Source organism: Podarcis muralis, chromosome 1, assembly GCF_964188315.1.
Source record: "Podarcis muralis chromosome 1, rPodMur119.hap1.1, whole genome shotgun sequence".
In the NCBI taxonomy this organism is placed as follows: Eukaryota; Metazoa; Chordata; class Lepidosauria; order Squamata; family Lacertidae; genus Podarcis; species Podarcis muralis.
This window is the reverse complement of record NC_135655.1, coordinates 109,699,279-109,724,962: the sequence shown is the minus strand read 5'-3', so window position 1 is coordinate 109,724,962 and position 25,684 is coordinate 109,699,279. Positions and strand designations below refer to the sequence as shown.

Below are 25,684 nucleotides of genomic sequence, written 5' to 3'. Positions count from 1 at the left end.
TTTAAAGAACGCAGATCCGGAAGGGGTGGGGAAGTCCAAATATATCTAATTCTTTCTTTTTCTTTCTTTTTTTTCTGTGCTTTTTGTATTGTTAAAAAAGAAAAAATGTTTCTTGTATCTATTGTATGTGTTTGCAATGTACAAAACTATGGAAAGAAACGCAATAAAAATTTTTATAAAAAAAAATAAATAAAAAGTCCAGGGAAACACAAAAGCCCTTTGGAGAGTGATGCTAAAGATCAACGCATGCTGCACAGAACTATTTTTGCAACAGGTAAATGAATGGATTCAGCTCATCCTGCTGCACACAGCACTCATTAGGAAACAACAAACGGCAATTTTAAAAGCAAGAGGATGATGTGTTCCCAAACTCGAGGCAGGTGACATGAAAGAAATATTCAGCCTACAAGTACTGAAGAAGAACCAATTGCAGAGCACACAGTCTATTATTATAAAAGCTGTTTTATTATAGCAGTTCAGCTGGCAGTCTGATTCTTTGCTCTTTATCCCATTCTGGCCCAGAATTTATGAGAAGTGCAAAACAGCCATCTTACAGTGAACTCCTACTCAGAAGTAAACTCCATTTTGTTGGCACTTGCAGCCTAAGGGAGTGAGTCCTTGCAGCCTTAATGACATATATAGAGGTTGTGAAATGGAAAAGAAATATCTACGCTTGCATTAAATTTAATGAAAGGGAAGTGAAAATCAATGCTAACCTAATTTATTTATTGTTAGACATTCTGTGGACAGATGGTTTTTAAAAGATTTTCTCTCTGCAAAAACAGGATTTCAGAACAGCATGTTGACAAGGCAGGGAGAAAATGCCCTAGTGTGCCGAGTTTTGTACAACCAGAAGTGCATCCCTATTTCCTTTCGGTGCTGAATATTTAATGGAAAGCTTAGAAAAACATTTTATTATATTGGGGATTACCACCTTACAAATACTATATATAATTTTGAAATAGGTTTTATGGGCTCATTAACTATGTACTCCATATGCTGCTAAAGCAGCTTCAAAAATATATGCCATCTACCAACTGTCTTGTAACTTACGGTATATTTTGGGGTTCTGCAAACCCAAACATCATATCAAAGGCAATTCTTCCTGAACCAACTGTTGTTCCCCTGTGGAGATTCCTCAACATTTTTACAAATAACCTATGGGATAACAAGCCTCATATAACCAACATGCTTAAGTCTAAGGGATTAAGGCATAGAGTGAGCTGTAGTGCCAGGCTTAGCTCACTTTGGGATGGAGTAGGTCAGGCTTCCTCAACCTCGGCCCTCCAAATGTTTTGAGACTACAATTCCCATCATGCCTGACCACTGGTCCTGCTAGCTAGGGATCATGGGAGGTGTAGGCAAAAAACATCTGGAGGGCCGAGGTTGAGGAATCCTGGACTAGGTAATTAAGCCCTTATTCCCCTTCAGTCTACCAGAGAACTTCAAGGTGTGAGGAGGGCTCAGCTGGTTGCTGCAGCTCAGACCTCATGGCTCTAACACGCTGCTGTTGAGTTCCTAAACCAATAATTTAGGAACTTTCACCACTGTAACTAAGCCAAGTTTTACTGTCCCGAACTCTCCAGGAAAGCACATGAATTTGACCTTTGGTGAGTTTGCAAGTAAACCTTTTTTAACTCACCAAACATGTGGTCATTTTCTGTACTAGGGGAGGAACTTGGGAAGGAACTTGGAAGGGCATACAGTGGTACCTCGGGTTACATACGCTTCAGGTTACAGACTCTGCTAACCCAGAAATAGTACCTCGGGTTAAGAACTTTGCTTCAGGATGAGAACAGAAATCGTGCTCCGGTGGTGCCAGCAGGAGGCCCCATTAGCTAAAGTGGTGCTTTAACTGTTAAGAACAGTTTCAGGTTAAGAACGGACCTCCAGACCACAACCTCACGTATTATGTGATCAGTCTTCACTGAAACAGCATCTGTACAGTCCTTGTATTATCTCTATTACACGTTTGTTATGTACTGAATTGAATAGGATCCAAAAGGCAGCAGTCTGACTGGTCCAAGAACAATAGGATTCAGACTGCAGCAGTCTGATTGGTCCACAGGAGCCACCCAATCTAGTTCCAGGTAGAAGGGAATCCGCAACCTGATTGGCCTGCAGGAGAATCCCGGAATTAGCCAATCACGTGGGGCCCATTGTGTAAATAATGTATATAAGTCAGACATTCTGGGGGAACTCCATTCCTCCTCACCACTATGAGCTGAATAAAGAGCATGAAATCCACACTCGACTCTGTGTATATTGCAATGTTTGTTTTTTATATGTAAAATTGTCTGCAAACAAAAAGCAAAAACCATGGTTGCCCGTACCAGTTGCAAAGGTTCAGAAAAGGGAAACCCAAGTGACCAAGGGGTGGAGCAGATTATAAGTAACATTTAGGGCTTTTTTGTTTAGAGAAAGGGTAGGAGAAGACATGATAAGAGGTGCAGAAAATTATTCCTGGTGTGGAGATAACGGGCAGAGAGGTTCACCCCCTCTCCTTTTCATAGTGCAAAGCTTGAGGACACCTATGTTGCAAGATCCAAGATAGATAAAGTATTTAATCACACTCTGTATAGTTAAACTATAGAATCTGCTTCCCGAAGATAAGTGTGGGCCGCCAATTTGGATGGTTTTAAGAGCATTAGATATATTCATGGAGAATAAGGTTATCAATGGCTACTAACCACAATGGTTAAGTTCTGCTTCCACTGTTGAAGGCAGTATGCTCCTGAAACCACAGGGAGGGGAGAGGGCTCTTGTGCTCAAATCCTGCTTGTGGTTTTCCCACACGCATCTGGTTGACCTGTGTGAGAACAGAATGCTGGATGAGAAGGGCCTTTGGCCTGATGCAGCAGGGGCACATCTTAGATGCCACCCTATATTTCCCCTATCCCTAGGTAGGGCTCCGGACTCCAGTGCACTTACAAGATTCAGGATTCTTTGCCATGACTGTTACCATGACACAAGAGCTTTAAATATAGGTTCAGTCCCTGGGATCTCCAGTTAAAAGGTGTGTTTGTGTGTTTCAGTGTCACTCAAGTCAGGTAGCATCCTTGAAGAGCCACTACCAGGCTATTGGGTTGTTGTTTTTATTTTTGTTAGGTATTTTGTGGTTTTATATCTTGATTTTATTCTGTGAACTGCCCTGAGACCCCTGGGTATAGAGCGGTATATAAATTCAATAAATAGTAGTAGAAGAAGATAGCACTAGCCTATAATTTTATTACTATTATTTTCATTACCTATTACATTTCTATACCTCCACTCTTCCCAGTTTACAGTTTACAATATCAACACACAATAATACACAATATATAAACAATTAGTCTGGAGCTTGGCATAGTTGGGTGGCATCGGTCCTGGATGCGTTAGTTGAGATTTTCCTGCATTGCAGGGGTTGGACTGGATGACCTTTGGGAATCCCAACTCTCTGATTCTGTGACGAGGTAGCACCCCCTGCGGGAAGCAGGATCAGAGAGGCCGTTCGTGATCTGAGAGCCGTCAGAGTATTAGGGGACGTGTTGGGCGCTTTAAGCCGCTTTCGTCGTTGAGAGAAAAAACAAACTACAATTCCCATCATGCAGATCGTCACCCGTCATCTCTTTGGCCAATAGCGAAGAGAGAACCTGACGTCGCCGGTGACTTCAATGCACGCGGACGAATCCCTGGGTCCGTTATGCGGCGCACGCTGAGCGCGAAGGAGGAAAGCGGCCGTTGGCGGTTGGCGGCGGGCGCGAAGGCGACGCGTGATTTGAACAAAGCGGCGGCAGAGCTGAGCGAGTCGGGAGGCCGCGCGCGGGGCGTGAGTTGAGTCGCAGCCCCGCTCCGAGAAGAAGGCGACCTGGTCACGGACCCTTGTTCGCTGCCGGGAGACAGGCTCGGGTTTGCAGCCGCGGCGTCCCTTGGTATGGGGGGGGGGGACTCGTCTGACGGAGGAAAGGGGGGGAAGTGTCTGCTGGTGTTCTCTCTATCGTGATATAAATATGTAGTGTGTGTGTGTGTGTGTGTGTATGTACACACACACGCATGTACACACACACACACACAATGGTGTGTATAAAACACCATTGTGTATCTGAAGAAGTGTGCATGCACACGAAAGCTCATACCAAGAACTAACTTAGTTGGTCTTTAAGGTGCTACTGGAAGGAATTTTTTTTGTTCTGACTATGGCAGACCAACACGGCTACCTATCTGTAAATGGTGTGTATAGATAGTGAGTGGATATTATGTGTTTGTGTATGTGTGTCTGTATGTGTAGTGTATGTATATATGTAGTGTGTGTGTATATATAGTGTGTGGATCTATACAATATAGTATATCTGCGTATGTATATTATGTAGTGTATGTGTATATATATATATATATATATAGTGTGTGGCTATGTATAGTATATATGTGTTTGTGAGTGGTGTATATATATGGGGTGGGTGGGTGTGTGCGCACACACACACACACACACACACACAGAGAGAGAATTCAGTTCTTGCTAGGCAAAGTATAAACTTTTTTTAAAAAAAAGAGAATGCTCCTGATGTTTTCCCTGTTAAATAGTCTATCTCCATACTTAGGGGGCTGGGGAGCCCCTTACGATCCCTGCTTAGAATCATAGAGTTGTAGATTTGGAAGGGACTCCAATGATTAAAAACTTATTAGAGACACATCGTCATTAATGACGGTGAGGGTCTCATTTTCAGAAAGATTCTTGAAAGAATGAAAAAAAGCAAGTGGCCGGTCAGAAAGCAGGACTGGCTTTTTATTTACTCTGCCAATTGGATTTCATAGAATTGTAGGGTTGAAAGGGACTTCAAATGTAATCTAGTCCAACCCCGTGTAGTGCCGGAATACGTGGGGCCTGAACCCACAGCCCTGAAATTCAGAATCTCATGCTCTACCGACTGAGCTATCCTTGTTCAAAATTGTAACAGCCACTTAGTTGCTGAGGGTGAACAGTTTCAGCTCTTCTTACATATGGTTTGATTTTGCTACTGGATTTCTTCCCCTGGAAAGCTTCTTTGACCCATGCACCTTTTTTAAAATGGTAAAGCTGGCAACACCTGGATGGAGTTGTGCAGCTTTTCTTGTGTGAGGAGAGGGATTTACACTTCCCTACAGCTGTAGTTGAAGGGAGCATCTGCACCCAAACATTGCCAATGGCTGTGCAAGGAGCATCAGTGGCCAAGCTAGTTTGCCTGCTACGATCCTATTCCTGGGGAAACTTGACCTTTATATGTTCTGTCATGTTGAGAATTACATAGGGTCTTGTGAGAGCTTTTATGGCTAATGATAGCATACAGTTGTAAACAGCCCAACACTTATTCTGATACCTAGATTTTTGCCCTTTAAAATCTAAATGACTTGGATACGTGGGATTTTTCAATAAGCAATTATTTTACGTTTGCCCAGGAAATCAGCAAGCCTGTCTGTCTACCTGGAGAAACTTCTGAGTGACTATACCATAATCTATTTTTAGAATCATGGCCCAGGAAAAAGGTGATGATGAACTGGCAAAACTTGCAGAACACATGAAGGAATTATGGACTAAGTTCAAAACCACTTGTAGCAATGAGAAGATTGACCAGACGCTGAGGCTGAGTGATTTATGCATGGAGTCTTTATGCAAACTTTCAGGTACAATTTTATATGGGTTATTGCTATTAAATTATTGTTAATTGACACTTCCTACCACGGAGGCAAAGGTGCTCTACACAGAAACAGTTTCCTATGTGCAAGGGATGCTAAACTGCAATTCTGAGAAAGTGGTGTTCTTTAAAACATTTGTGGAATGCAGGACACACCCTAGTAGCAGTCCCCTTCCATAGCTGAGAAGCTGTTGGGAGGGAGGCTGGTGGGGGAGAAAGAAAAGACAAATTGGGTCCCATGTCATCCCATCTCCTGCACTTGTCTCTCAGCAATGTTGGGTTGGGGGGGCATATCTGGGTATAAATAAAATTTGGTGAGGGCCAAGACTTTCAGCATAGCTTATCAGCAAAAGTTATCTGTTTTGTATACATTGTTTATAAACCAGCACAAATGTTTCAGGAGTGGGCTGGCAAATAACTCTGTTTTGTTTTGTTTTTAATTACAGATAAATGGTCGAACAGATTAATAGATGGGGACAAGATGATCACTAAATTTCATGAGTACACAGATGGTAGAGTATGAGTTGTTCATGAAATATTTTTGCATGAGTACATACCTTCTTGTCTCCCCTTTTATGCAACCCCCACCCTGTACACAAACTAACTTGATGCCATCTTCTTCCTAAGCACCCTTTTCACCTTCTGCCCAATAATGAAGCAAATAGCCCCTCCTATTCTGAAGTCACTGTCATACTCTTTCACTTCACAATCATGGCCATGCTGCCCACTCCCTCCTTTTTTGCGAACTCCCTTTGCACTTCCCCATTTTCATCTTCCCCTCCCTTTCCCTCCCTCCTTTTCTCAGCTCTTGCTTGCACTGAGACTGCCCCCATTTCCATGCCTCTCCCTCCCTCCAATTCTATAGCCTTCTTACGTTTGCAGACAAATCTTACTGTATCTTTAAGGTGTATAGAAATCTTAGAGCGAGCCTGTCACTTAGCTTGTTTAGTTAGAGACGGTTAAATAATGGATGTTGAAAAGATATGAGTGCTTGCTTGTTAATAAAATACCTGTTCTAAATGGCTACATGGAATCTGGAACTTAATGTAGAAGACAACACATAGTACTAGGAGTCAAACAACATTTGAAGCAGCTAAGGAATGGAAGATGGAGAGGTTTGAGTAGAGCAGGGGTAAAGCAACACTAAGGGGGGATAGGGAGTGGCAGTTTTGAACCATGGCTGAGGTTTGAGTAGAGCATGCGAAGGTGGGGGGGCATGGGAAAATGTGGTGGTTGAAAACAAGGTTTGAATATAGTGAGAAGGGAGTTGAGAAATGCTTTGTTGTGTTAGCTTATAGATATTGGCTTCCAGAGCTGGCCCAGCCATTAAGCAGGGTGAGCCCACGGCCTCAGGTGTCACTCTTGCAGGTACCCTGCTTTGCCCCTCTGCCAGCAGCAGAGAAGCACTGCCATCAGTGCCAATTTTGGATAAGATCACATCCATTTTATGCGAGATCTCACCTCAAATCAGTGAGATATTGTCTGAAAAAAGCACCATCGCTTCTCTGCCATGGCAAATACGGCAGGGCGTGCAGTGTAACAGCAGGGCAGGGTGCCACTTCCGTTTTGCCTCAAGCAGCAAAATAGGATGTGCTGCCTCTGTTTCTAAAATCTAAAATGTCAAACTGTTGTTCTGTTACTAAAGATTAATCAGCAGACTTTGCATTTATGGGATAAGAGGACAGGTCCTTGCCTGGATTAGAAACTTGTTAATGAGTATGAAGCTGATTATAGGAATAAGTGGACAGTTCTCACAATGGTAGTATATAAGAGGTGGGGTCTGTCAATTATTAATATCGGTAGCAATGCTTTTCAACTTGTTTGTAAATTATCAGGAATATGGAGTGAGCAGTGAGCAAAGTTTTCCAAGTTCTCCCTGTTGCTTGTAGAAGCCTGTCAGAAGAACAAATCCATTGAGGAAAAACAAGAGAAATTATCTGAAGTACTTGCTGACCTTAAGGATGGCAGAAAGGAAGAGGCTGACTTGATGGCTACTATTCAAGAGCTCAGAGAAGAATTGATCATAAAAAGTAAAAGTAAGTCACAATCAAAATGGTGATAATGAATTCTAGTTCTGGAGAGATTGGAAAATGCCATACTATTTGAGAAATGTGTGGCAAAGGGCCACATCACGTTAGTTTAACTCCATGAAGATGATTTCCCCATAGTGAAATGTGTACTAAAATGTATGATGTATTTGCCTGTGATTTAAAAAAATCTGGCAGCTTATGCAAGTGTCACTTCTGAATAAATGCATCAAAATATGATACTTTTAGGAGCTTTACAAGTGTGTTACATTTAGGGCAATAGAAAGGACTATGACTGCAATCCTTGGCATACTTCTGGATAGATATACATAGGATTATACGGTAAGGCTTGCTTTCTAACTTGGGAAGCAAAATGACCCATCAAAATACCTTAATATAAAAAAAAAAACATTGGTGGGGAAGATGTATTCATATTAAAGTATTCAGTTGAGTAGGAACAAGCCACATCAAGAAAATGAAATTTTGATGGGGCAGGTGGCTCATTAAATAGTATATTAAAAAAAAAAGCATGGATTAACTCCTCATTTGTAGAATTCAGACAAGGCAGCAAACAAGAGAGGCCATGATTTGATAGGTTTATCAAATACTTTTTTAAAAAATACAACTTCAGGTTAATGGCATGGATGAAAAAAAATACTGCGTCTTATTTTGTTTAAATTTCAGTTAAAAGCAAGCCCCCAGAAGAAATCATGGAAAGACTTCATAAGTCTGAAAAACTATTTAAAGAGCGGCTTGGGTTAGAAATACGCAAAACTGGTGGTAAGACTGATGTGTTCATTTCTATAGTTTCAGGGTGTGACTAGTATTGTTTTGCTGTAGCCAAATTAATCCATTAACTGCCCCAATAAAAAGTGCAACAAGTGTGAACTTGAATAGAAACAGTTTCCCATGCAAGTCTGCCCTAACACCTGTACAAAAGGCTGCTGTAAAGGAGAAAGCCATTTCCTCCAGCATATACTCGTGTGCTGCAAGTGCATTGTCTAATGGATAATTGGTGCTGATAGTTCTGGTCCTTTCTGGGTCCTATATAGATGAGTGAGAAGCAGCCACCACAACTGTTCAGTGCTGTCAGTAATCTCATTTTACAGGGGCAGCAGGGAAAAGAGGATTTTGCAATCATGGCAACAAACAGGTTGCTTTTTTGTTCACAAACCAGCTTTTCGAGATGGAACACCCTAGCATTACATGTGTGATTACGCTATCAGTTTTCTAACCAAAATGATGCATGCTTCTTTGGGGGGGTGGGTTCATGTTGCCTATCCAATCAATTATCACAATCTTGGATTGTTTTACTTGCGTACTTCCATAAGGAAGAGGCCAGAAATTGGGGTTATTGTACACATTCTCTCTTCCCTTCCAAATGCACTTTTGATTGAGCAATATACTCTGCTAGGTATATGGAAAACGGGTAGGATGATGGCATTATATAGATGATATAAGTCATCAGTTAGGGCTATATCAGTCATCAGAATAGGAATCCTATTCACTGAAGAGGCACATGATCTATTGAGGCCTCTGCTCATGGAAAGGGCTGGAAATTATTTTTACTAGTTTCCCCTGCAACCTCCTCTACCAACTCTCATGTGGTTTGAAGCTCCCTCTCACTTGGAGTGGGGGGGCGGGGATTGATGAAACTTGCCTTTCCCCATTCTGTGAACAGGAGCATCCCATGAGCAGAACTCCATCCGTGGATCTCTGAATCCAGCCCCCCTAATCTTCAGAGCGTAATTTGAACAAAATAGGATGGCTGGTGCTCTCTAGACTGAGCAGATACATTTCTATGTAATGTGAATCCTTTAACTTGATAAAAATACAGTAGCAGTTTAAGACTTAGTAAAATGTTGCAGGGACATGAAACGCATGCAAACGAATGTTACCTGACACACTTAACGAAATATTGTTTTTGCCTTCAGCAAGTCATTTGCAGTTTATATTCCGTTGTGTTGACCACAAAGATCTTGAGAAACCATACATACTTACCCTTACCATAAATGAAGAGGGAGCTTATGAAGGTATGTTTAAAGTTTCTGGGTACTGTTGCATTTCATAGTGGAACTGTTTTCTATAAATCTAATCTCAGATCATCATTCTCTCTCCACACACTGTAAAAAGGCATTAGCGTTTAGATTCTGCTTTTAAAAATCATCTAATCTTTGCAGCAAGAACTGTTACCTCCAGTATATTAAGATTCACTAACTTCATAGTTTGGATAAAGTAGCAACTTATGCAACAACTTAAGTTTTTCACTATTTTCTCCTAGTGGTTTCTTGTTTTCCTCCTCTGGACTGTATAGAAGAACTGCAGCAAAAAGTGAGGGAAACCAGCAATTTTTCTGCATTTATTGCTAACGTCAGGAAAGCCTTCATCGCTTTGACTTATAAATGATATGTTGTTATATATGTAAATCTGTCTGGATATCTTGTATGTTTAAATAAAAGAAAGTAGGCATTTATCGTAACTATTTGACCTTCAGATAGAGTTTGAGTTGCACATGGGCTATGCTGCCTCTGCTTTTCATTAAGACAGATCAGATCCTGGGCTCCTCAGATTTGAACAGGGTTGCATTTGCAGATCAAAAAGTTTTGCTTGATTTAGTAGCACCAGTTTCTAGGTTACCAGCCCCGCCCCCCAGGCAGGGCAGATGTCATTTCCCCCTAAAGCCTTCTGTTTCATTCAGAGCTGCCCATGGAATGTGGGCACATCAAACTCAGTCTCTCAACAAGGTATAGTAAATGTCTGCTTTCACTGTATTACTCTTAAAAAAAAACAAAACAAAAAGTTTCCTGCCCAGTACAAGCTAACACCAGTCCCATTAAATGACAAATATCAATATTGTGGTTCCTTAACAATGCAATCCTATACATGTCTACTCAGAAGTAAGCTTCAATGAGTGCAATGTGATTTACTTGGAGTGAACTGTGTACAGCATTGCAACTTTAGTGCTGGTATCACTGTTTAAAAAAAAGTTAAGAAGGAATTTGGTATTATAATTGTTTTTAATTATTTACGATAATGACAATAATTTAATGAATGAAAGTTGAGTTTTATATAATGCCTTTCAATATTTTATTTAGAACATGAAAAAGTTCTAAACAAAGAAAGAGCAGGCACTTAGAGAAGCTTGAATTGATGTCTTGTCAAAGTGAATAAATCCATATTGTTAGTTGCACTTGCAGTCTGTCCCAGTTGTGGTTTTTCAGTTTAAAAAGACGTTTCGTCATCTTCATTGAGGCTCCTGGTGGTAGAGGGAATTAATTCTTCCACATATGTAGCAGGGAAAATACCTGTTTTCCCATTGAGAGAGCCATACCACCATCCATCCTCTTCCTTCTGGTGAATTTCAATCACATCACCTAATAAAGGAATGTGCATAGTGTTACTTTAACTTCCTTGGTCAAATAAACCAGATCTTAGAGGCAGTTCACACAAGTTTCTTAAGGAAGCTACATGGCTTTAGAAAGTACTCTGTCTCTTTCATCCTTCAAAAGAACAGAAGGGTTTCTCTGTGAAGACTAAACCAGATAAACCATTCTTGAGCATGGCTTGTGCTTTTAAGTGTTCTTCCATATGAATGCTTAGAGCCAAACTAGATGGAGAGTGGGCAGGTTTTAGTCCTTCCCCCAGGAGTTTATTTCAGCATAAAGTTAAAACTCTACCCCTGGTTTTGTAGCCAGAAATGCTACAAGCTAGTCCCTCTGTTGGCCACTGAGAACAGGATGCTGGAGTAGATGGGCTTTGGGTCTGATCCAGTGGGGCTTTTCTCTTACATTGAGATTAGAGGAGGGGAAATGTTACTGTTACCTTTATTCAAGCAGAGCTCGTCCTCCCTTTCAGCCTGGTAATCATATAAAGCTGTACAAGTTCCATACACGGAATCACCATTCTCTGGCGGTAGAGCTGTTGGCTTTGGATTGCTAACAGCTACTGGAAAGTTGGGACAAAAGTGATAATATTTATGGCAGCTATAACAAATACAGTCTTGTGGTAATAACTAGCTCTTTTAAAACAACCCAGTTATAGCTGCTGAATTACCATATTTTTTGCTCTATAAGACTTTTTCCCTCCTAAAAAATAAGGGGAAATGTGTGTGCGTCTTATGGAGCGAATGCAGGCTGTGCAGCTACCCCAGAAGCCAGAACAGCAAGAGGGATTGCTGCTTTCACTGCGCAGCGATCCCTCTTGCTGTTCTGGCTTCTGAGATCAGAATATTTTTTTTCTTGTTTTCCTCCTCCAAAAACTAGGTGCGTCTTGTGGTCTGGTGCGTCTTATAGAGCGAAAAATACGGTAATTTTTTGAGATGGAGAGATTTGAAAACAGCTTGGATCTGAAGGGCCAGGGGTATTTTGTTCCATTTTAGGTATGTTGACCCCTTTAAAATTATTTAAGAAAACTGATGTTTGATTATAGTTTCCATTTTGGCCTGGCAGTTGTACTGCTGTTTTCCTTTTTTGCAGGGAAAATTATTTGCTTCTGGACAGAAAAAGTACCATACTGTATAGCTGTATGTGCGTATTTCTAGAACCTGACAGCCCCATTTCCCACCATCATGATAAATTGGAAGAACTGGAAGGTGGCAAGCACTCAGAAGATTCAGAGCCTCACCACGGAGGAACGGGGAAGAATAATCCTATTATTATTCTTTAGAAGACATTTGAAGGAAGCCCTGTATAGGGAAGCCTTTTAATGTTTTATTATGTCAGATGGGTGGGGTACAAATAATAAAATCATCATTATCATCATTACTAACACAATATTTGAGCCCCCAGAAGGCTCGGCTGCTTTTTATGTTTTTAATTTGTACCAAAACTGTGAGAGACATCTTACTAGCTAGAAACCTTTCACTTGCTCCTTAGCTTTCTACTGTTACAGTGGTACCTCGGTTTTCGAACATAATCCGTTCTGGAAGACTGTTCCGAGTTCTGAAACGTTTGAAAACCGAAAACTCAATAGCCAACAGCTAGGCCTCAGAATCTTGCACTCAGCGGAAGCCATGTGGCATGTTCGACTTCTGAGGCATGTTCGAAAACTGAAGCATTTACTTCCAGGTTTACAGTGTTCAAAAACCAAAATGTTGGTCAACGGAGACGTTAAAAAACCGAGGTACCATTGTACCAGAATGGCAGCCATTTTGCCAACTATGTGATTATGAGAGAGAAGAGAACCCTAGACTACACATGCTGATGCTGCAATGGATTGTGTCCTTACCTGGTGGACAACTCCTGTTAATTCCTTCTTCACTGGTGGCCCCTGTGCTCAAAGTTTGCTTAAAATGTTTCTTCTTAACAGGGCAGGTGATTGCCACAGAGTGATGCACACAGTCCTAACAGTTTGGGGGGAAAGAAAAAAAACATTGTTAACAGAAGAAATGCTAAAAATTGAATTGTTTTGGCAAAAGTACTGTACCTAAAGGCATGTGAAAATAAATATACTTGAACAACGCAGGGGTGCAGTTTGCACATAATGCTAAGCCAAACTATAGCTAAGTGTAAACATGTAAGCATTTGCATACTCTGAACAAATGTTATCTATTTCACTCTTCCCCAATTTCTAAGATATGATTTGATAGTCTCCCCCTCCATATGTTATGGTGGTTACTGCAGAGAAACCCCGGACAAACAGTTATATTTTCTTACATGAAGCAGCTTTCCACAGAATTCTGTTCATAATAAGTCTGCATCTTTACAAGTAACACTAATAAACTATATCCCTTATCACTTTTGAAGTTGCCAGTAGTACATGTGAAAAGGATCTAGGGGTCTTTGTAGACCACAAGCTTAACATGAGTCAACCATGTGATGCAACAGCTAAATAAATAAATAATGCCAATGCTATTCTAGGCTGCATCAACAAGTATAGTGTCCTGATCAAGGGAAGTAATAGTCCCTCTATATTTTGCCTTGGTCAGACTACTGTGTCTAGTTCTGGACACCCCAGTTTAAACAGAATATTGACAAGCTAGAATGTGTGCAAAGGAGGGTGACCAAGATGATCAAGGGTCTGGAAACCAAGCCTTATGAGGAATGGTTGAGGGAGCTGGGTATGTTTAGCCTGGTAAAGAGGAGAGAGAGGAGATATGATAGCTATCTTCAAATATCTCAAGGGCTGTCACATGGAAGAGGGAACAAGCTTGTTTTCTGCTCCAGAGGGTAGGACCTGAACCAATGGATTGAAGTGACAAGAAAGGAGATTCCAACTAAACATCAGGAATAACATTCTGACAGCTGTTCAACAGTGGTTGTGAGAGGTAGTGGTCTCTCCTTTCTTGAAGGTTTTAAAGCAGAGGTTGAATGACCATCTATCATGTTTGATCTAGTTGACATTCCTGCATTGCAAAGGGGTTGGGCTAGACCAGTGGTGGCCAAACTTGGCCCTCCAGCTGTTTTTGGACTACAACTCCCATTATCCCTAGCTAACAAGTTTGGCCATAGCTGGACTAGACCCTCAGGATCCCTTCCATTCTATGATTCTAAGTTGTTTTTATAATTATCCCCTGTACTCAGCTCTAGCAGGCAAAATTTCCAGTGGAAAAATGACCTCTTTATAAAACAGCTAAAAAGTGAGTTGAAAACTAGTGTACAGCACAATCTAGCAATCTAAAAGACTTCCCAAAGATTACTCTGCCCCATCATAGTAAGAGTTGTGATGCCAAAGCGGACACTTAAAGTTCAAGATACAAGATAACTAAATAAGTACTTTGAAGAGTAAGTAAAAGCTTTTGTTTAGCTGTATTGTAAAAATAATAATCTTTCCCAAATGTATGCTCTTACCAGTCATGACATTCTGGTCCTACTAATTGCAGGTGAAAGGACCAGGATGTACAGAATGCTGTAATAGTTTGTGGGATTGGGCTGTAAAAACATAGCCTCACACATGTTCCCTAAAAGTGCTTTGACATAGGCCACAACCCTTCATAGTACCTTTTCCTTCCATTTTGAAATGCAGTTCCTGGGTTCGACTGGTTTGGGCATCTGCTCAATTTCTGCAAGCACAGTCGCCAGCTTGAAGTGGTTTGCATGCAGAAGGATAACTTTCAGAGATGTCTAATAATACAGATAGTTTTTAAAAAAATAAAAATACTATTAGTAAAATGGTATTTTGCTTCATGTTGATTTCGGGTGGGGGCAGGGGTTGACCCTAGGGGTGGGTGAATTTCAATTTCGATTTCCCTTCATTTCCCCTTTTTTCCAATCTATGTTCAGTTCAGTTCTACACATTTTCACACGTTTGCAGATTTTTCTTAATACGCTCACGTTTGTATGCAAATTTGCCTGTTAAAAGATATTTTTTGCAAAGCAATTCCCTCAATATAATTACACAATCAGACTTCCGGTTTAAAATGTACTACTTCTCTTATTATCTCTTGTCCTAAAATAAATCACACCCAGTTTGGCAGGTTATTCTATTCCAAACCTGCCCAGTTGATTTTCTAGTGATTGTTTGAGGCATGGGCATTAGCTATTAGTAAAAGCTGGATGTGAACTGAACACAAATTAAGCCCAGGCAGGCATTAAAAAGATGGTATAAAACTAATTTACAGATTACAGTCAAAAAATGTTACCTCATCAAGCTGCTCAGTGATATCATTCTGATTCTTTGCATCTGAGAACTGTGGAGATTCCGTATAAGCGTTAAGCATTCGTTCCAGGCCTTTAAAAAGAATATTGAAGGAATAACCATTTATAAAAGATTAAACAATCTGTACTATAGTGTTTCTTCCCACACACAGAACCTTTACTAATCTTTCATGCATATGTCTCTGGAAAACAAATGCTTCATAAAATGTTTCTGGAAATCAACTGTAAAGCATTATAGTGCCATTAGAAAACTCCCAGGACATATTTATTTATTTATATTAAAAAATTAAGAGCTGCTTTTTGGCTCAATAGGCCACAGAGTGGTGTACAATCATATTGTGATAAAGCAGACAAGGTAATAAAAGACGCAGCAATAGCAGTCATCTGGAGGACCCAAGATGATCAACTGTTCAAGGGGAACAAATTAACCTAAATTAAATACTGCCTTTATTAACTTTCAAAATGGCAAGAAGGAAGAGGCTAGCCAGCCTGGACTATTAAGCGGGCAATTCTTCTGTTAGCTAAGGGTGACTCGTGCATTTATTGTTTGCTTTCATTCGCTCGCTATCCACCACGGAAGATGCAACAGGTTGCCAGTTGTTTCCACACCAATTCAAGTGTTTAAAACCCTAAATGGCTTAGGCCCCAAATATACGAAATACTATCTCCATCCCTACTGGCCCTTCTTGTTAAAGCACATCAGAAGTATGAGGAATGGCAGCCTGAGAGGGCTTTTTCTGTGGCAGCTCCGAAAATATATACAGTCGTACCTTGGAAGCTAAACTGAGTCCGTTTGACTTCCAAAACGTTAGACGCCCAAGGCATGGCCTCTGATTGGCTGCAGGAGCTTCCTGCAGCCAATTGGAAGCCGCAGAAGCCCTGCCGGATGTTCAGCTTCCAAAAGTGTGGGGTGTAAGAATCAGGGTGTGGCCTCTCCTGAAGTAGAAAAGAATCACAGGCTGGTGATCATCTTGTCTCTATCGATGCCATCTTAACAACAGCGCTACTAAGATGCACCCTTGGCTCCGGGCCAAGAGAAGAAAAGGGGGGCTTTCTCTCATAAGAAGATAGTCACCACATTTAAACTATGTTATAACCTTTTAAGTCTGCCTTCTGGGAACCTTTGTGTGAACAGATGATTACTTGCGAGTAAGTGTTTTATACTTTACAGAAGACAGCGTAGCGTCTTATTTTAGGAGGAATTAAACGGGGAAAATACCAGGAAATATTTACAGAGACTCTAACGAGTCTGAGCAAGCTATCTGCTGTGTGTGTGTTTAAAAAAGGGGAATGTTAACTGTGCTGATTTTGTTGAACTTGTAAAGACAAGTTGGGATAGGATATCTTAGACAATATATCCTCCCCCGCATCCCTAAACATTCCCACATTCAGGAGCTAAAGCGTTTGTCAACCAAGGTACGACTGTACCTCCCCACAGAGGTGCATCTAGCATCTTCATTGTACAGCTCTCACATTGGGCTAAAGAGATCTCTTTCCCCTGTCCTTTGAAAATTAAGCTGTTTTATGGAACCATCCCATACCGTTTTGTACACTGCACTGTTCCATTTGGAACGCTTTTGTGTGCATTATAATTGTAATGGTTTTATCTGTTTTTATAACTGTATATTCTGTTATTGTAACTCCACCCATCTTATGCTGAAGGGCAGGTAAGAAGTTTTATAAATAAGTATAGGTAAATAAGCTGTGTGTTGAAGGGCTAATAATGCACATAGCTTCCTTACACATTTGTCTTCAATTCCAGGGGAATTGGTTTTAGTCTATCGATCTATGGACTCTTGTCTAGGCCAAGTTCCTCTAGAAGCAATGTCAAGGATTGAATGGTAACACCCAATATATCAAGGCATACAGGCGGCATTTCAAGGCACCTGCTTTGTCTTGTAACGCCTTCTCCAAGTCCTTTTGAACACGTAGTACTTTGGCTTTGATGGAAGCCTGTCTCCTCTCTTTTTCGATGAGGCTCGTAGCATCTTCCTCCTTTTTGCAGGAAAACAAACCCACGTTTTAGACATGCAGTTCAGATGGAAAAGAAAAAATGCATCCAAGCAGGAAGATGTTTATTAGAAGTACAATGAAGCCTGAATTTGGTACTACTCTAAACTCAAGCACACATTGAGTGTTGACACTGGCACGGTCTGCACAAATCAAGTCCAAGTGACAACACGGTTGACTTCACCATGGCTTCATGCACTACAAAATGTTTCAGTATTTAGTCTCAGATTTAAAAAAGCAATACTGATGGCAATAGCTCAGTTGGTAGAGCATACAACTCTTAATTTCAGGGTTGTGGGCTTGAGCCACAAGTTGGGCAAAAGATTCCTGCACTGCAGGGAGCTGGAATACATGGTCCCTTGTGATCCCTTCCAACTCTACAATTCTCTGATTCTAAGGCAAGGCAGCGATCCATCAAAGCACTTAGACCCCGAGAGCATTTTCTTAGAAAAGGAAGATGAATGTCCTATCAGCCAGAATTTATGGGTCTTATGGTATTCTGGCAATCACAGGTGACGGCAGTAGAGATTAGCAAGCACTAAACTAACCTGTATATTCTGTCCAAGACTCTAGTTTTCTGAGAGGGCCACTTAGAGGTGGTAAACGGTAGAAGACCAGACCCAACATCTTTCTAAAGTAAACTTATTGGGATGTTCTGTTGCCCACAGGCATCAACTGTCCTGCACTCAATCTTTTTGCCCTCCACATTGGGGCATGCTGGTCCTACTTCGAATATTACAGATTTGCCCTGGGACTTTAAAATCCTGATCCCTACTCAAGTCTCCAGGCCACAAGCAATACAGTTAGAATAAATCAAATAGTGTTATTTAGTCAATATTGGATTGTGCTAAATTATTATTCTCAATATGAAATAATTTGATTGCACGCATGCAGCAATATTATGAGTCGCTCGGCAAATCACCATTTCTAGTAACAGAACTATGTGACGTAGCATACAAATGTTCCTTTTGCAGAACTTCCTTTCTCTTTGTCTTGAAATGTTAGTTTTATGGTGCAACAAAGCAAGGGTGGTACATCAGAAGAAGCAGACACTCTGAAATTATGCACAAGCATGGATGTTATCAGAAAGATGATTTGAAAGAAGGTTCGTTAAAAATCAGTGAAACGTTTAACACATCTCTGATTCTGTCTGGTCCCCAAAACTAATGAACAGGGTAATTACCTTGGAATTCTGATGCTTGCCCATTGTGTGTGTGCGTGTACGTGTACATGTGAACACAGCCCTATAGTTTCCCCTGCAAAGTCTTAACACATAAAAAATTGAAAAATGTTCCCAGCTCAGTTGAATAATAATAGTTACAGGCAATAAGCTTATCCAGATCCATTATTTGGATACTCCAGTTCTGCTTATCATATTGTGCTTTTGCAATGCGTAAGCATAATTGCTGTGCCAATAAAACCTTGTGATTAAGTGGCATGCAAAGCGACAGTGCTGAAAAAGCAGCTCTCTGTTGCTATTGTATTATAGCTTAGTAATTGCATGATGTTGAATTCCCCCATACAGACAGTCACAGGAGAAAGTATAATAGTCAAGAAGGCACCCGCTGTGGCTTTTGGCCCTGTGGACCCTAGTTTCTGATTTATGTCAACTGCTTCTTCTGTGTGGATAAAGCACTGGCAGCACCCGTTGATTTGTCATCAGTCCTTTGTGAAGCAAAAACAGCAGTGGCGCCAAAATATTACAAGCCCTTTTAAGGATCTAGAATGTGGCTTGGCTGCTTCAGATGCTCTACATTTGGGGTGTTAATTTAGAACTTGCATTATGAGCTGAACATGGTTGCAATGGCATTTATTGCAAGAGAGAACAAAACAGTGTTCAGGTAATCACCAACCTATTTGCAACCTGCAAATCAATATTTTCATAGTATCTGTTTGTTAATACACAAGCTGCTTCTCAATGTTTTGTCCCACTCTTGCAACACACTCCTGATTTTTACAAGATGTGGGCCATGGGTAAAGCCTGAATATTCCATGTGTGCTCAGTCACAGTAAAATGCATGTACCATGGTTTATTCATATGTAATGTTAGCATGCCAGCATAGGACCTTGAGAAGCTGCCCTGTACTAGGTCAGAGCATAGGATGATCTAGCTCAGTTTTCCCACAAATGATTGGCTGAGGGTGTCCAGGTTTGCAGACAGGAGACATTCTCATCCCTAGCTGGAGATGCCAGAAATTGAACCTGTGCAATACAGATGCTCTACCACTGGACTACAGGGCCAGCATGCCCATCTGGGCCACCAAAGTACTGATGTGCTAATCATACACTTGAACGGGCCAACACACATGGTAAGAGCAGTCCTAAGGAACAGAAGAGGCTGGAGGTATACAGATGGGAGCAATCTTGAGAAATGGGATCACGGATGGCAAGAAATCTATTCAATTCCCATATTAATTGTTTCCCTCTTTTACTTTCTGCCAAATTGGTACCTGTCATTCACCCTGACAGGGAAAGTAAAGTGCCGCAGTTAGACACTGGTGAAATCAGAGCAAAACCTGCCTACTACTGGGTAGCTGGCTCTCAGTTTTATAGTTTACACAGAATGCACCAAGAGGCATGCCATTACACTTCCTCCAGAGATTCCTACAGCTGTCAGTAGTACTGGGCGATATCTTGTTTTCAACATCGTGATATGGCATTGGCTAAACATTGCAATATACTGATATGTCATGATGTCTGAAATAAGGATGGAGCTATGTAGAGGCACTGGCTGGCTTCAGTTTTTACTGCATTGTGGTTTTCACCGGCCACTGCTCTTGTGATTCGCTGCTCCCTGAAGGAGGCGGGGGAGAGCTGAGCCAGCAGAGCTAACAGGCTGCAGGAATCAAGAGAAGCATTGGTTGGCTCCATGCTTTTTCCTACATTGTGATTTTTGCATAGCACACACACAAACATCCTTATTCACGATATATTGCCAGGTCAAAAACTATGAAACTGATATCACGATATGGACTTCAAACTGGGTTTGAACGATATATCGATAAATCGCCCAGCCCTAGCAGGCAGTTCCTATTGCCATACAAACATTGCCCGTCATGATGACAAGCATCTCAGTAGTGCACTCACATAATAGTCTGTTAATAACAGCTCCAGCTTGGTCTCTGTAGCAGGCATGGACATTTCTTCTCCTAACATCTGTGTGTCCTTGTGTGCATCAACTTCACTGACCGCATTATGAAGCCTTGTGTGGCACTAGAATAAGGACAAACAAGATTCATTATGACAAGAAGTTCTAATAGTATTTAAATGGAAGTGAACAGCGCTTGGAATGAACTAGTCCCATTGAACAAAGTTCACTAACTAGTTCAAAAACTACACTTGAAAGTAGTACTTGTAAATGTCAGGTGTTCTAAAGGTGAATAAAGTTCAGTTTGGGGGTAGAACTTTGAATGATTTATAGTTCATCTTCATGTTCATTACTTTTGCCCTCGCCATCCCCCAACAGGAGGCCTGGACTCTTAACTTTCATTTTTTTTAAAAAAAATATATCAACCAAACATTTCTAAAGAAAGTTGCAAAGCTAAATGTGGCAGGAACGGTCTAAGGCTTATTAGGCTGTTGCTAAAGACACTAAGTCAGTCACTGTTGCTAAGGAATCAGAAGGAATGTGAGGCATTTCCCGCACCTCTTCCTGGACCTGTACTTCTTGCTGCAAGCTATTCAGGTTAGAAGAGAGAAATGCCTCACATTCCTTCTTTCTGATTCCTTAGCAACAGTGATGCTTTGTGCCTCTAACAGCTGTGTAGGTGGCAGAAATAAAACAGAGTAAGTCTTCTAGTATGGAAATACAATTATGGGGAAAGTTTAACCTGCTTACGTTCTGTCTGTCAGACATCTTATTACTTGTGTGTGGCCTCCGATTTGCTTTTGGACTTTGGTTCAGCATACTGGCTGGTAACATTCTGAATGCTGAAAAAATGTATGCCAAGGATGAACTTTTTATGAACTAAAAGGTTCATTTGGATGAACTGGAACTGAACCAGTTCATTTTGCAAAACAACGTTCTTGAACTGGAAACAGTTCCTTTTTAAAAACAAACTTTCTAACCACTGGAGGTAAAAAATCGTAATATTACATACCGCAATTAGGTTCTGTGCCAAACTGGAAAGATGCTGGCTGTAACAATTTAATGTATTGCACAGAAGATGCAGTCGCTCCTTTTCGAGTTCTAGGATGCTCTGTTTAAAGGAAGGGAGGAAGCCATTACCACACAAAATGGGCAATCTGCAAGGATTAGATTGGTCTGCTGCATACAGAGCCACCAGAGGAACCCCGTCCCCAATCCAGACTATGCAAAAATAGCTTCTGCAAATGAGAACCTGCCACATCCCAAGACAATCTGCTCCACTGCTGAACAGCATTACCAATAGGAAGTGTTCCTAATATGTCCCCCAAAACCTGCCCTGCAATTTCCATCCATGGTTTCTAGTCATGCTAGAATTATTATTTGGAGCACAATTTCTGTTCTCATCCTGAAGCAAAGTTCTTAACCCGAGGTACTATTTCTGGAGTCTGTAACCTGAAGTGTATGTAACCCAAGGTACCACTGTACTATCAACCTAGGTAAAGGACCCTTGGATGGTTAAGTCCAGTCAAAGGCGAATATGGGGTTGCGGCACTCATCTCGCTTTCAGGTCGAGGGAGCCGGAGTTTGTCCACAGACAGCTTTCAGGTCACATGGCCAGCATGACTAAACTGCTTCTGGCGCAACGGAACACTGTGACGGAAGCCAGAGTGCACGGAAACACCATTTACCTTCTCTCTGCAGTGATACCTATTTATCTACTTGCACTGGCATACTTTCGAACTGCTAGGTTGGCAGGAGCTGGGAAAGAGCAATGGGAGCTCACCCCATTGTGGGGATTCAAACTGCCAACCTTCTGATCGGCAAGCCCAAGAAGCTCAGTGCTTTAGACCACAGCGCCACCCGCGTCCCTACTATCAACCTACTCATTACATCACACAGGTACTTAGGACCCCCGTGAGTGGAAAGGGTGCACCCAAACAGCCATAGGCACACATGTAAAGCACATGATTCTCCCTCCACTGAAATCAACCGGGTTTAAAAGTGTTTTGCTTTGGCTGCATTGCACACTTCGTCTCTTTTATGTAGGTGTTCCTTTAGCTGAAGAATGCTAAAAGGCTTGGAGCAGAACTCAGCGTGTGATTAAAAATACAGTAACTCTGTGGAGGTGGTGATGCTTAACAGCATTTAATTAAATTTCTGCTTCTAGAAAAAAAAATGATTGAGTATGAAATTTACGGCCAATCTGTTGATGCTGGTGCTTTTTAGGGGGGTGGGAGGGTGTTTCTTTAAAAAGCCACTTTGATGAATTATATTTCATTACGTTTCAAGTCAGATTATAACGTCTATGACAAACCAGATGTTGCGGCTTTGTTGGATCTACAAATTTTGCCATGGGGGGTAGACGTCCACACTGACCCCATGGGTCACATTCAATGATGCTTCTGAGCCTCTCTCCTCCCAAGCCGTGTCATAGTCATGGCAGTGAGTGCTGTTTTCCACCCCCAGGCAACACACTAGGCCAAAGTACAGCTGAGCTCAACGCAGCAGCAAAATGGCCAGGGATCACCAGCAAAGAGGCTGGGATTTCCTCTCCAGGAGCCCAAATGTTTGCTTCTTCATAAGCTTGGCTTACGGTTAGGTGCAAACTGGGGCTCTGTGTGAGCCTCCACCCTTTTGAGATGGGTGAGAATCAAGCAATTTCAAGGCTAGATTAAATGGCCTGGTGTACTGGTGCCAAAGGGATATCTTCTCCTAAGAAACTAAGAAATAGAAGCAGCCTCAGAGAAGCAGGGGAAACCCAGCCAGATAGTGGGTTGGTTGGGAAAGGCAGTTGGAAAAGCAGTTGGCAGGCAGTTGGAAATAGAGAGACAGTTAGTGCAGTGGTTTCTTGTGTGAGGGGAGGTAGAAGAGATAGAGAGGATAAAACAAGACTAAGAAGGTAAAGAGTAACAAGGTTTGGAATGCGGTTAAAGTTTGTTTGTGTCTGAAATAAACTACACTCTTCTTTGTTAATTTGAGAACCTGACTGAGACTAAGTGATTTGCCAGGGAGGACCTGGTTGGTGGCAGCGGATTAGTAGTGTACAGGTCAATAGTCTGCGAGACGACCGGGGGTTCCATACGAACACCACAATCATCATCATCATCATCAAGCAATTCCAGTGGATGTTGCAGGACTGACTTTCTTATTCCCTGGGACAATTTGCTATGCTAGCATGGGGTGACAAATGCATGCACAAACATATGAAGCTGTGTCATTCTGAGGATATGCCAAGTCAGCAGTGCTCCGGGGTTTTATACAGCCTTCTCTGGAGAGATGCCAGAGATGGAGCCTTGGACATACCTCTGAGTTCTGTTCTGATTCACCTGGGGTTGTCTACTCTAACTGGCTCCAGCCTGAGGCCTTTCTAGTTGTAGAGTTGGGGAACTCAACCAGGAACCGTCCGGCTTGCAGAACATGTTCTCTAATCTTGAGCTGCATTTTGATCTGCAGCTCCTCCCTTTAATGTTTATAACTTCCAAGAGTAGTCCTCTGCTCCCAGGACCTTGATTCCCACCCGCCCCCTTTCCCTTCTCGAACACACAGCTGTAAATCAGGAGGTACCTCACTGTTCTCACTGAATTGCAAATCAAAATAAAAAATGGATGGCAGTGCAGAAATGAGGCTTGTTTATATTCAAGGGGAAGTGTCAGAATGAAAATGTACAACAGCACAAGAAAAGAACCTCAAACGACTTGCCTGGTGGCAATTTTCTAAAGTGCTTTCCCATTTCAACCTAGTTTTACAGGCGGCTAGATTCTTGTCATAGTAATCTTCATCGTCCTTTCCCAGTTTCGTCGCAGATTTTTCCAGGTTTCTGAGCAACTGAAATGAAAATATAAATGCAAGTTGTTTAAAAAAAGAGAAAGATGATTGACTTCTCTCACCAGAGGAATTGTTCTCATAGCCATGTTGGCAGGGGCAAATTATCCTCTATTTATGCACCTGTGAGGTCAGGAGAGGTAAGGCCAACAGCTTAACAGTGTGCTATGTGCATGACAACATGCAGAAAACTGTGTTTTGTGTGTAGTAAATCTTGAGTCTTTGCTTCACAATGCTGAAAGTCACCCTCTCCCCTCAAAGATACCTAACAGATTGACTCCTGTCATTCTCTTTAGCAGCCTGGCAGGACCACTGCTTCAGAAAAGTAGGCTGTTATTATCGTTACTACTTTTATAGCCCAACGTTCAATTCAATAACCTCACATATGCCTCTTGTCCACCATTTTATCCTCATAAAAACCTTATGAGATAAGCTGGGGAGAGAGATAGTAACTGGCCCAAGGTCATGTACAGCGCTTCATCATCAAGTGTGGATTTGATTGGGAAAGAAGAAAGGAGGGAGGATAGTGAGGAGAAGTGGTAAACTTATATTCTTATAATTAATGTTTCAATATGTTTTTATATACGTATGTTGGAAGCCATCCAGAGTGGTTGGGCTACCCTGTCAGATGGGTGGGGTCTTATATTATTATGATTATTATTTTAAAAATTGGACGTCCCAATTTTCATCAGAGAAATGTTGGGAGTGTATGGAATCTGGGTCTCTCTGGACCTAGTCCAGCCCTCTAACCATGCCACCACACTGTCTTCATGATTTGTCATCTACCTTAGCTTCTACTGTGGTGGAGATTGCACTGCATCATGTGACCTAATGCTCTTGGCCCAGGGGACACTGGGAATTTTCCTGGGGACACCCATTCCCTTACACACAACCCACATGGTTGCAGGCAGGTAATCTGGCTGTGTGGAAACCAAGAGGCAAGCGCTTTGTCTGAAGATTTACCTTCCTTTTGGTCTTTGGCGAAGCCAACGCTTGGGAGCTCTCTGTTTCGCGGAAGAGCGCTTCGTGGTTCTTGGTTAGCTCCTTTAATTTCTTCTTGGCCTGCCACCAAACACACAGAAATCAATTGAGATGTGAGGGGAACTGCATATTTTTCAAGCTGAGCTGGGGATCGAACTGAGTAGGGATCTCTCATAGACAATTTATTATTTGATGTCGTGATTATTGTTCTCTGCCCAGACTCGTCTTTCACTGACGGAAGGGGTTAGGGCGCGACTCTGACAGTGGGTAAGATGTCATTGTCTTGGAATGGCGAGCCTGGCGTATGGTGCAAAGGAGATATCATCAGGCAGGGGACAAGTGATGGCTTCTCATTATGCTGCATTCGGTTACTAGCTGCTCTTGAGCACATAAATTAATCCTTGTGTTCGTAAGCTTCACAAATGGTGTTGATCTAAAGACCTCCACTGAGATTCAGATGCAGCAAACTGATCTGCACAGCCTCACCAACAGCAACCTGGGCTGGAATTCCTG

General features: G+C 41.7%; 2 protein-coding genes across 4 annotated transcripts in view; one reads left to right on the top strand and one right to left on the bottom strand.

Annotated features, from left to right (window-relative positions):
* The first annotated feature begins 3,710 nt into the window (after positions 1–3,710).
* SPC25 (SPC25 component of NDC80 kinetochore complex) lies at positions 3,711–12,438 on the top strand. 3 transcript variants are annotated; one of them, XM_028747765.2, is made up of 7 exons: positions 3,711–3,911; positions 5,480–5,637; positions 6,095–6,160; positions 7,538–7,684; positions 8,360–8,455; positions 9,610–9,708; positions 12,151–12,438. In XM_028747765.2, exons 2-7 carry the CDS (start codon positions 5,484–5,486, stop codon positions 12,213–12,215), a joined length of 627 nt encoding a protein of 208 aa, XP_028603598.2. In that variant the 5' UTR covers positions 3,711–3,911; positions 5,480–5,483; the 3' UTR covers positions 12,216–12,438. The 3 variants fall into 3 exon arrangements, with proteins under 3 accessions (XP_028603598.2, XP_028603588.1, XP_028603579.1); XM_028747755.2 differs by lacking the exon at positions 12,151–12,438 and adding an exon at positions 9,957–10,154 and having other exon boundaries at positions 5,413–5,637; XM_028747746.2 differs by lacking the exon at positions 12,151–12,438 and adding an exon at positions 9,957–10,154 and having other exon boundaries at positions 3,713–3,911.
* The window catches only part of NOSTRIN (nitric oxide synthase trafficking), a 30,141-nt gene continuing 14,915 nt past the window's right edge, over positions 10,459–25,684 (bottom strand). The window contains exons 7-16 of the mRNA XM_028747720.2: positions 25,154–25,252; positions 24,068–24,193; positions 21,381–21,479; positions 20,368–20,493; positions 17,157–17,265; positions 15,255–15,343; positions 14,614–14,736; positions 12,902–13,016; positions 11,498–11,620; positions 10,459–11,049 (exon numbers count right to left, since the gene is read on the bottom strand). Coding sequence (XP_028603553.2) covers positions 10,898–11,049; positions 11,498–11,620; positions 12,902–13,016; positions 14,614–14,736; positions 15,255–15,343; positions 17,157–17,265; positions 20,368–20,493; positions 21,381–21,479; positions 24,068–24,193; positions 25,154–25,252 — 1,161 coding nt within the window. The 3' untranslated portion in view covers positions 10,459–10,897. The remainder of the gene's footprint in view (positions 11,050–11,497; positions 11,621–12,901; positions 13,017–14,613; positions 14,737–15,254; positions 15,344–17,156; positions 17,266–20,367; positions 20,494–21,380; positions 21,480–24,067; positions 24,194–25,153; positions 25,253–25,684) is intronic.

What these genes read in the sequence shown, in the direction of transcription:
- SPC25 (XM_028747755.2), top strand. Translation starts at nt 5,484, where the DNA reads ATGGCCCAGGAAAAAGGTGATGATGAACTGGCAAAACTTGCAGAACAC. An exon ending in ATTTCATGAGTACACAGATG is followed by an intron (nt 6,161 to 7,537) that starts GTAGAGTATGAG and finishes TGTTGCTTGTAG; the next exon opens with AAGCCTGTCAGAAGAACAAA. An exon ending in TGAAGAGGGAGCTTATGAAG is followed by an intron (nt 9,709 to 9,956) that starts GTATGTTTAAAG and finishes ATTTTCTCCTAG; the next exon opens with TGGTTTCTTGTTTTCCTCCT.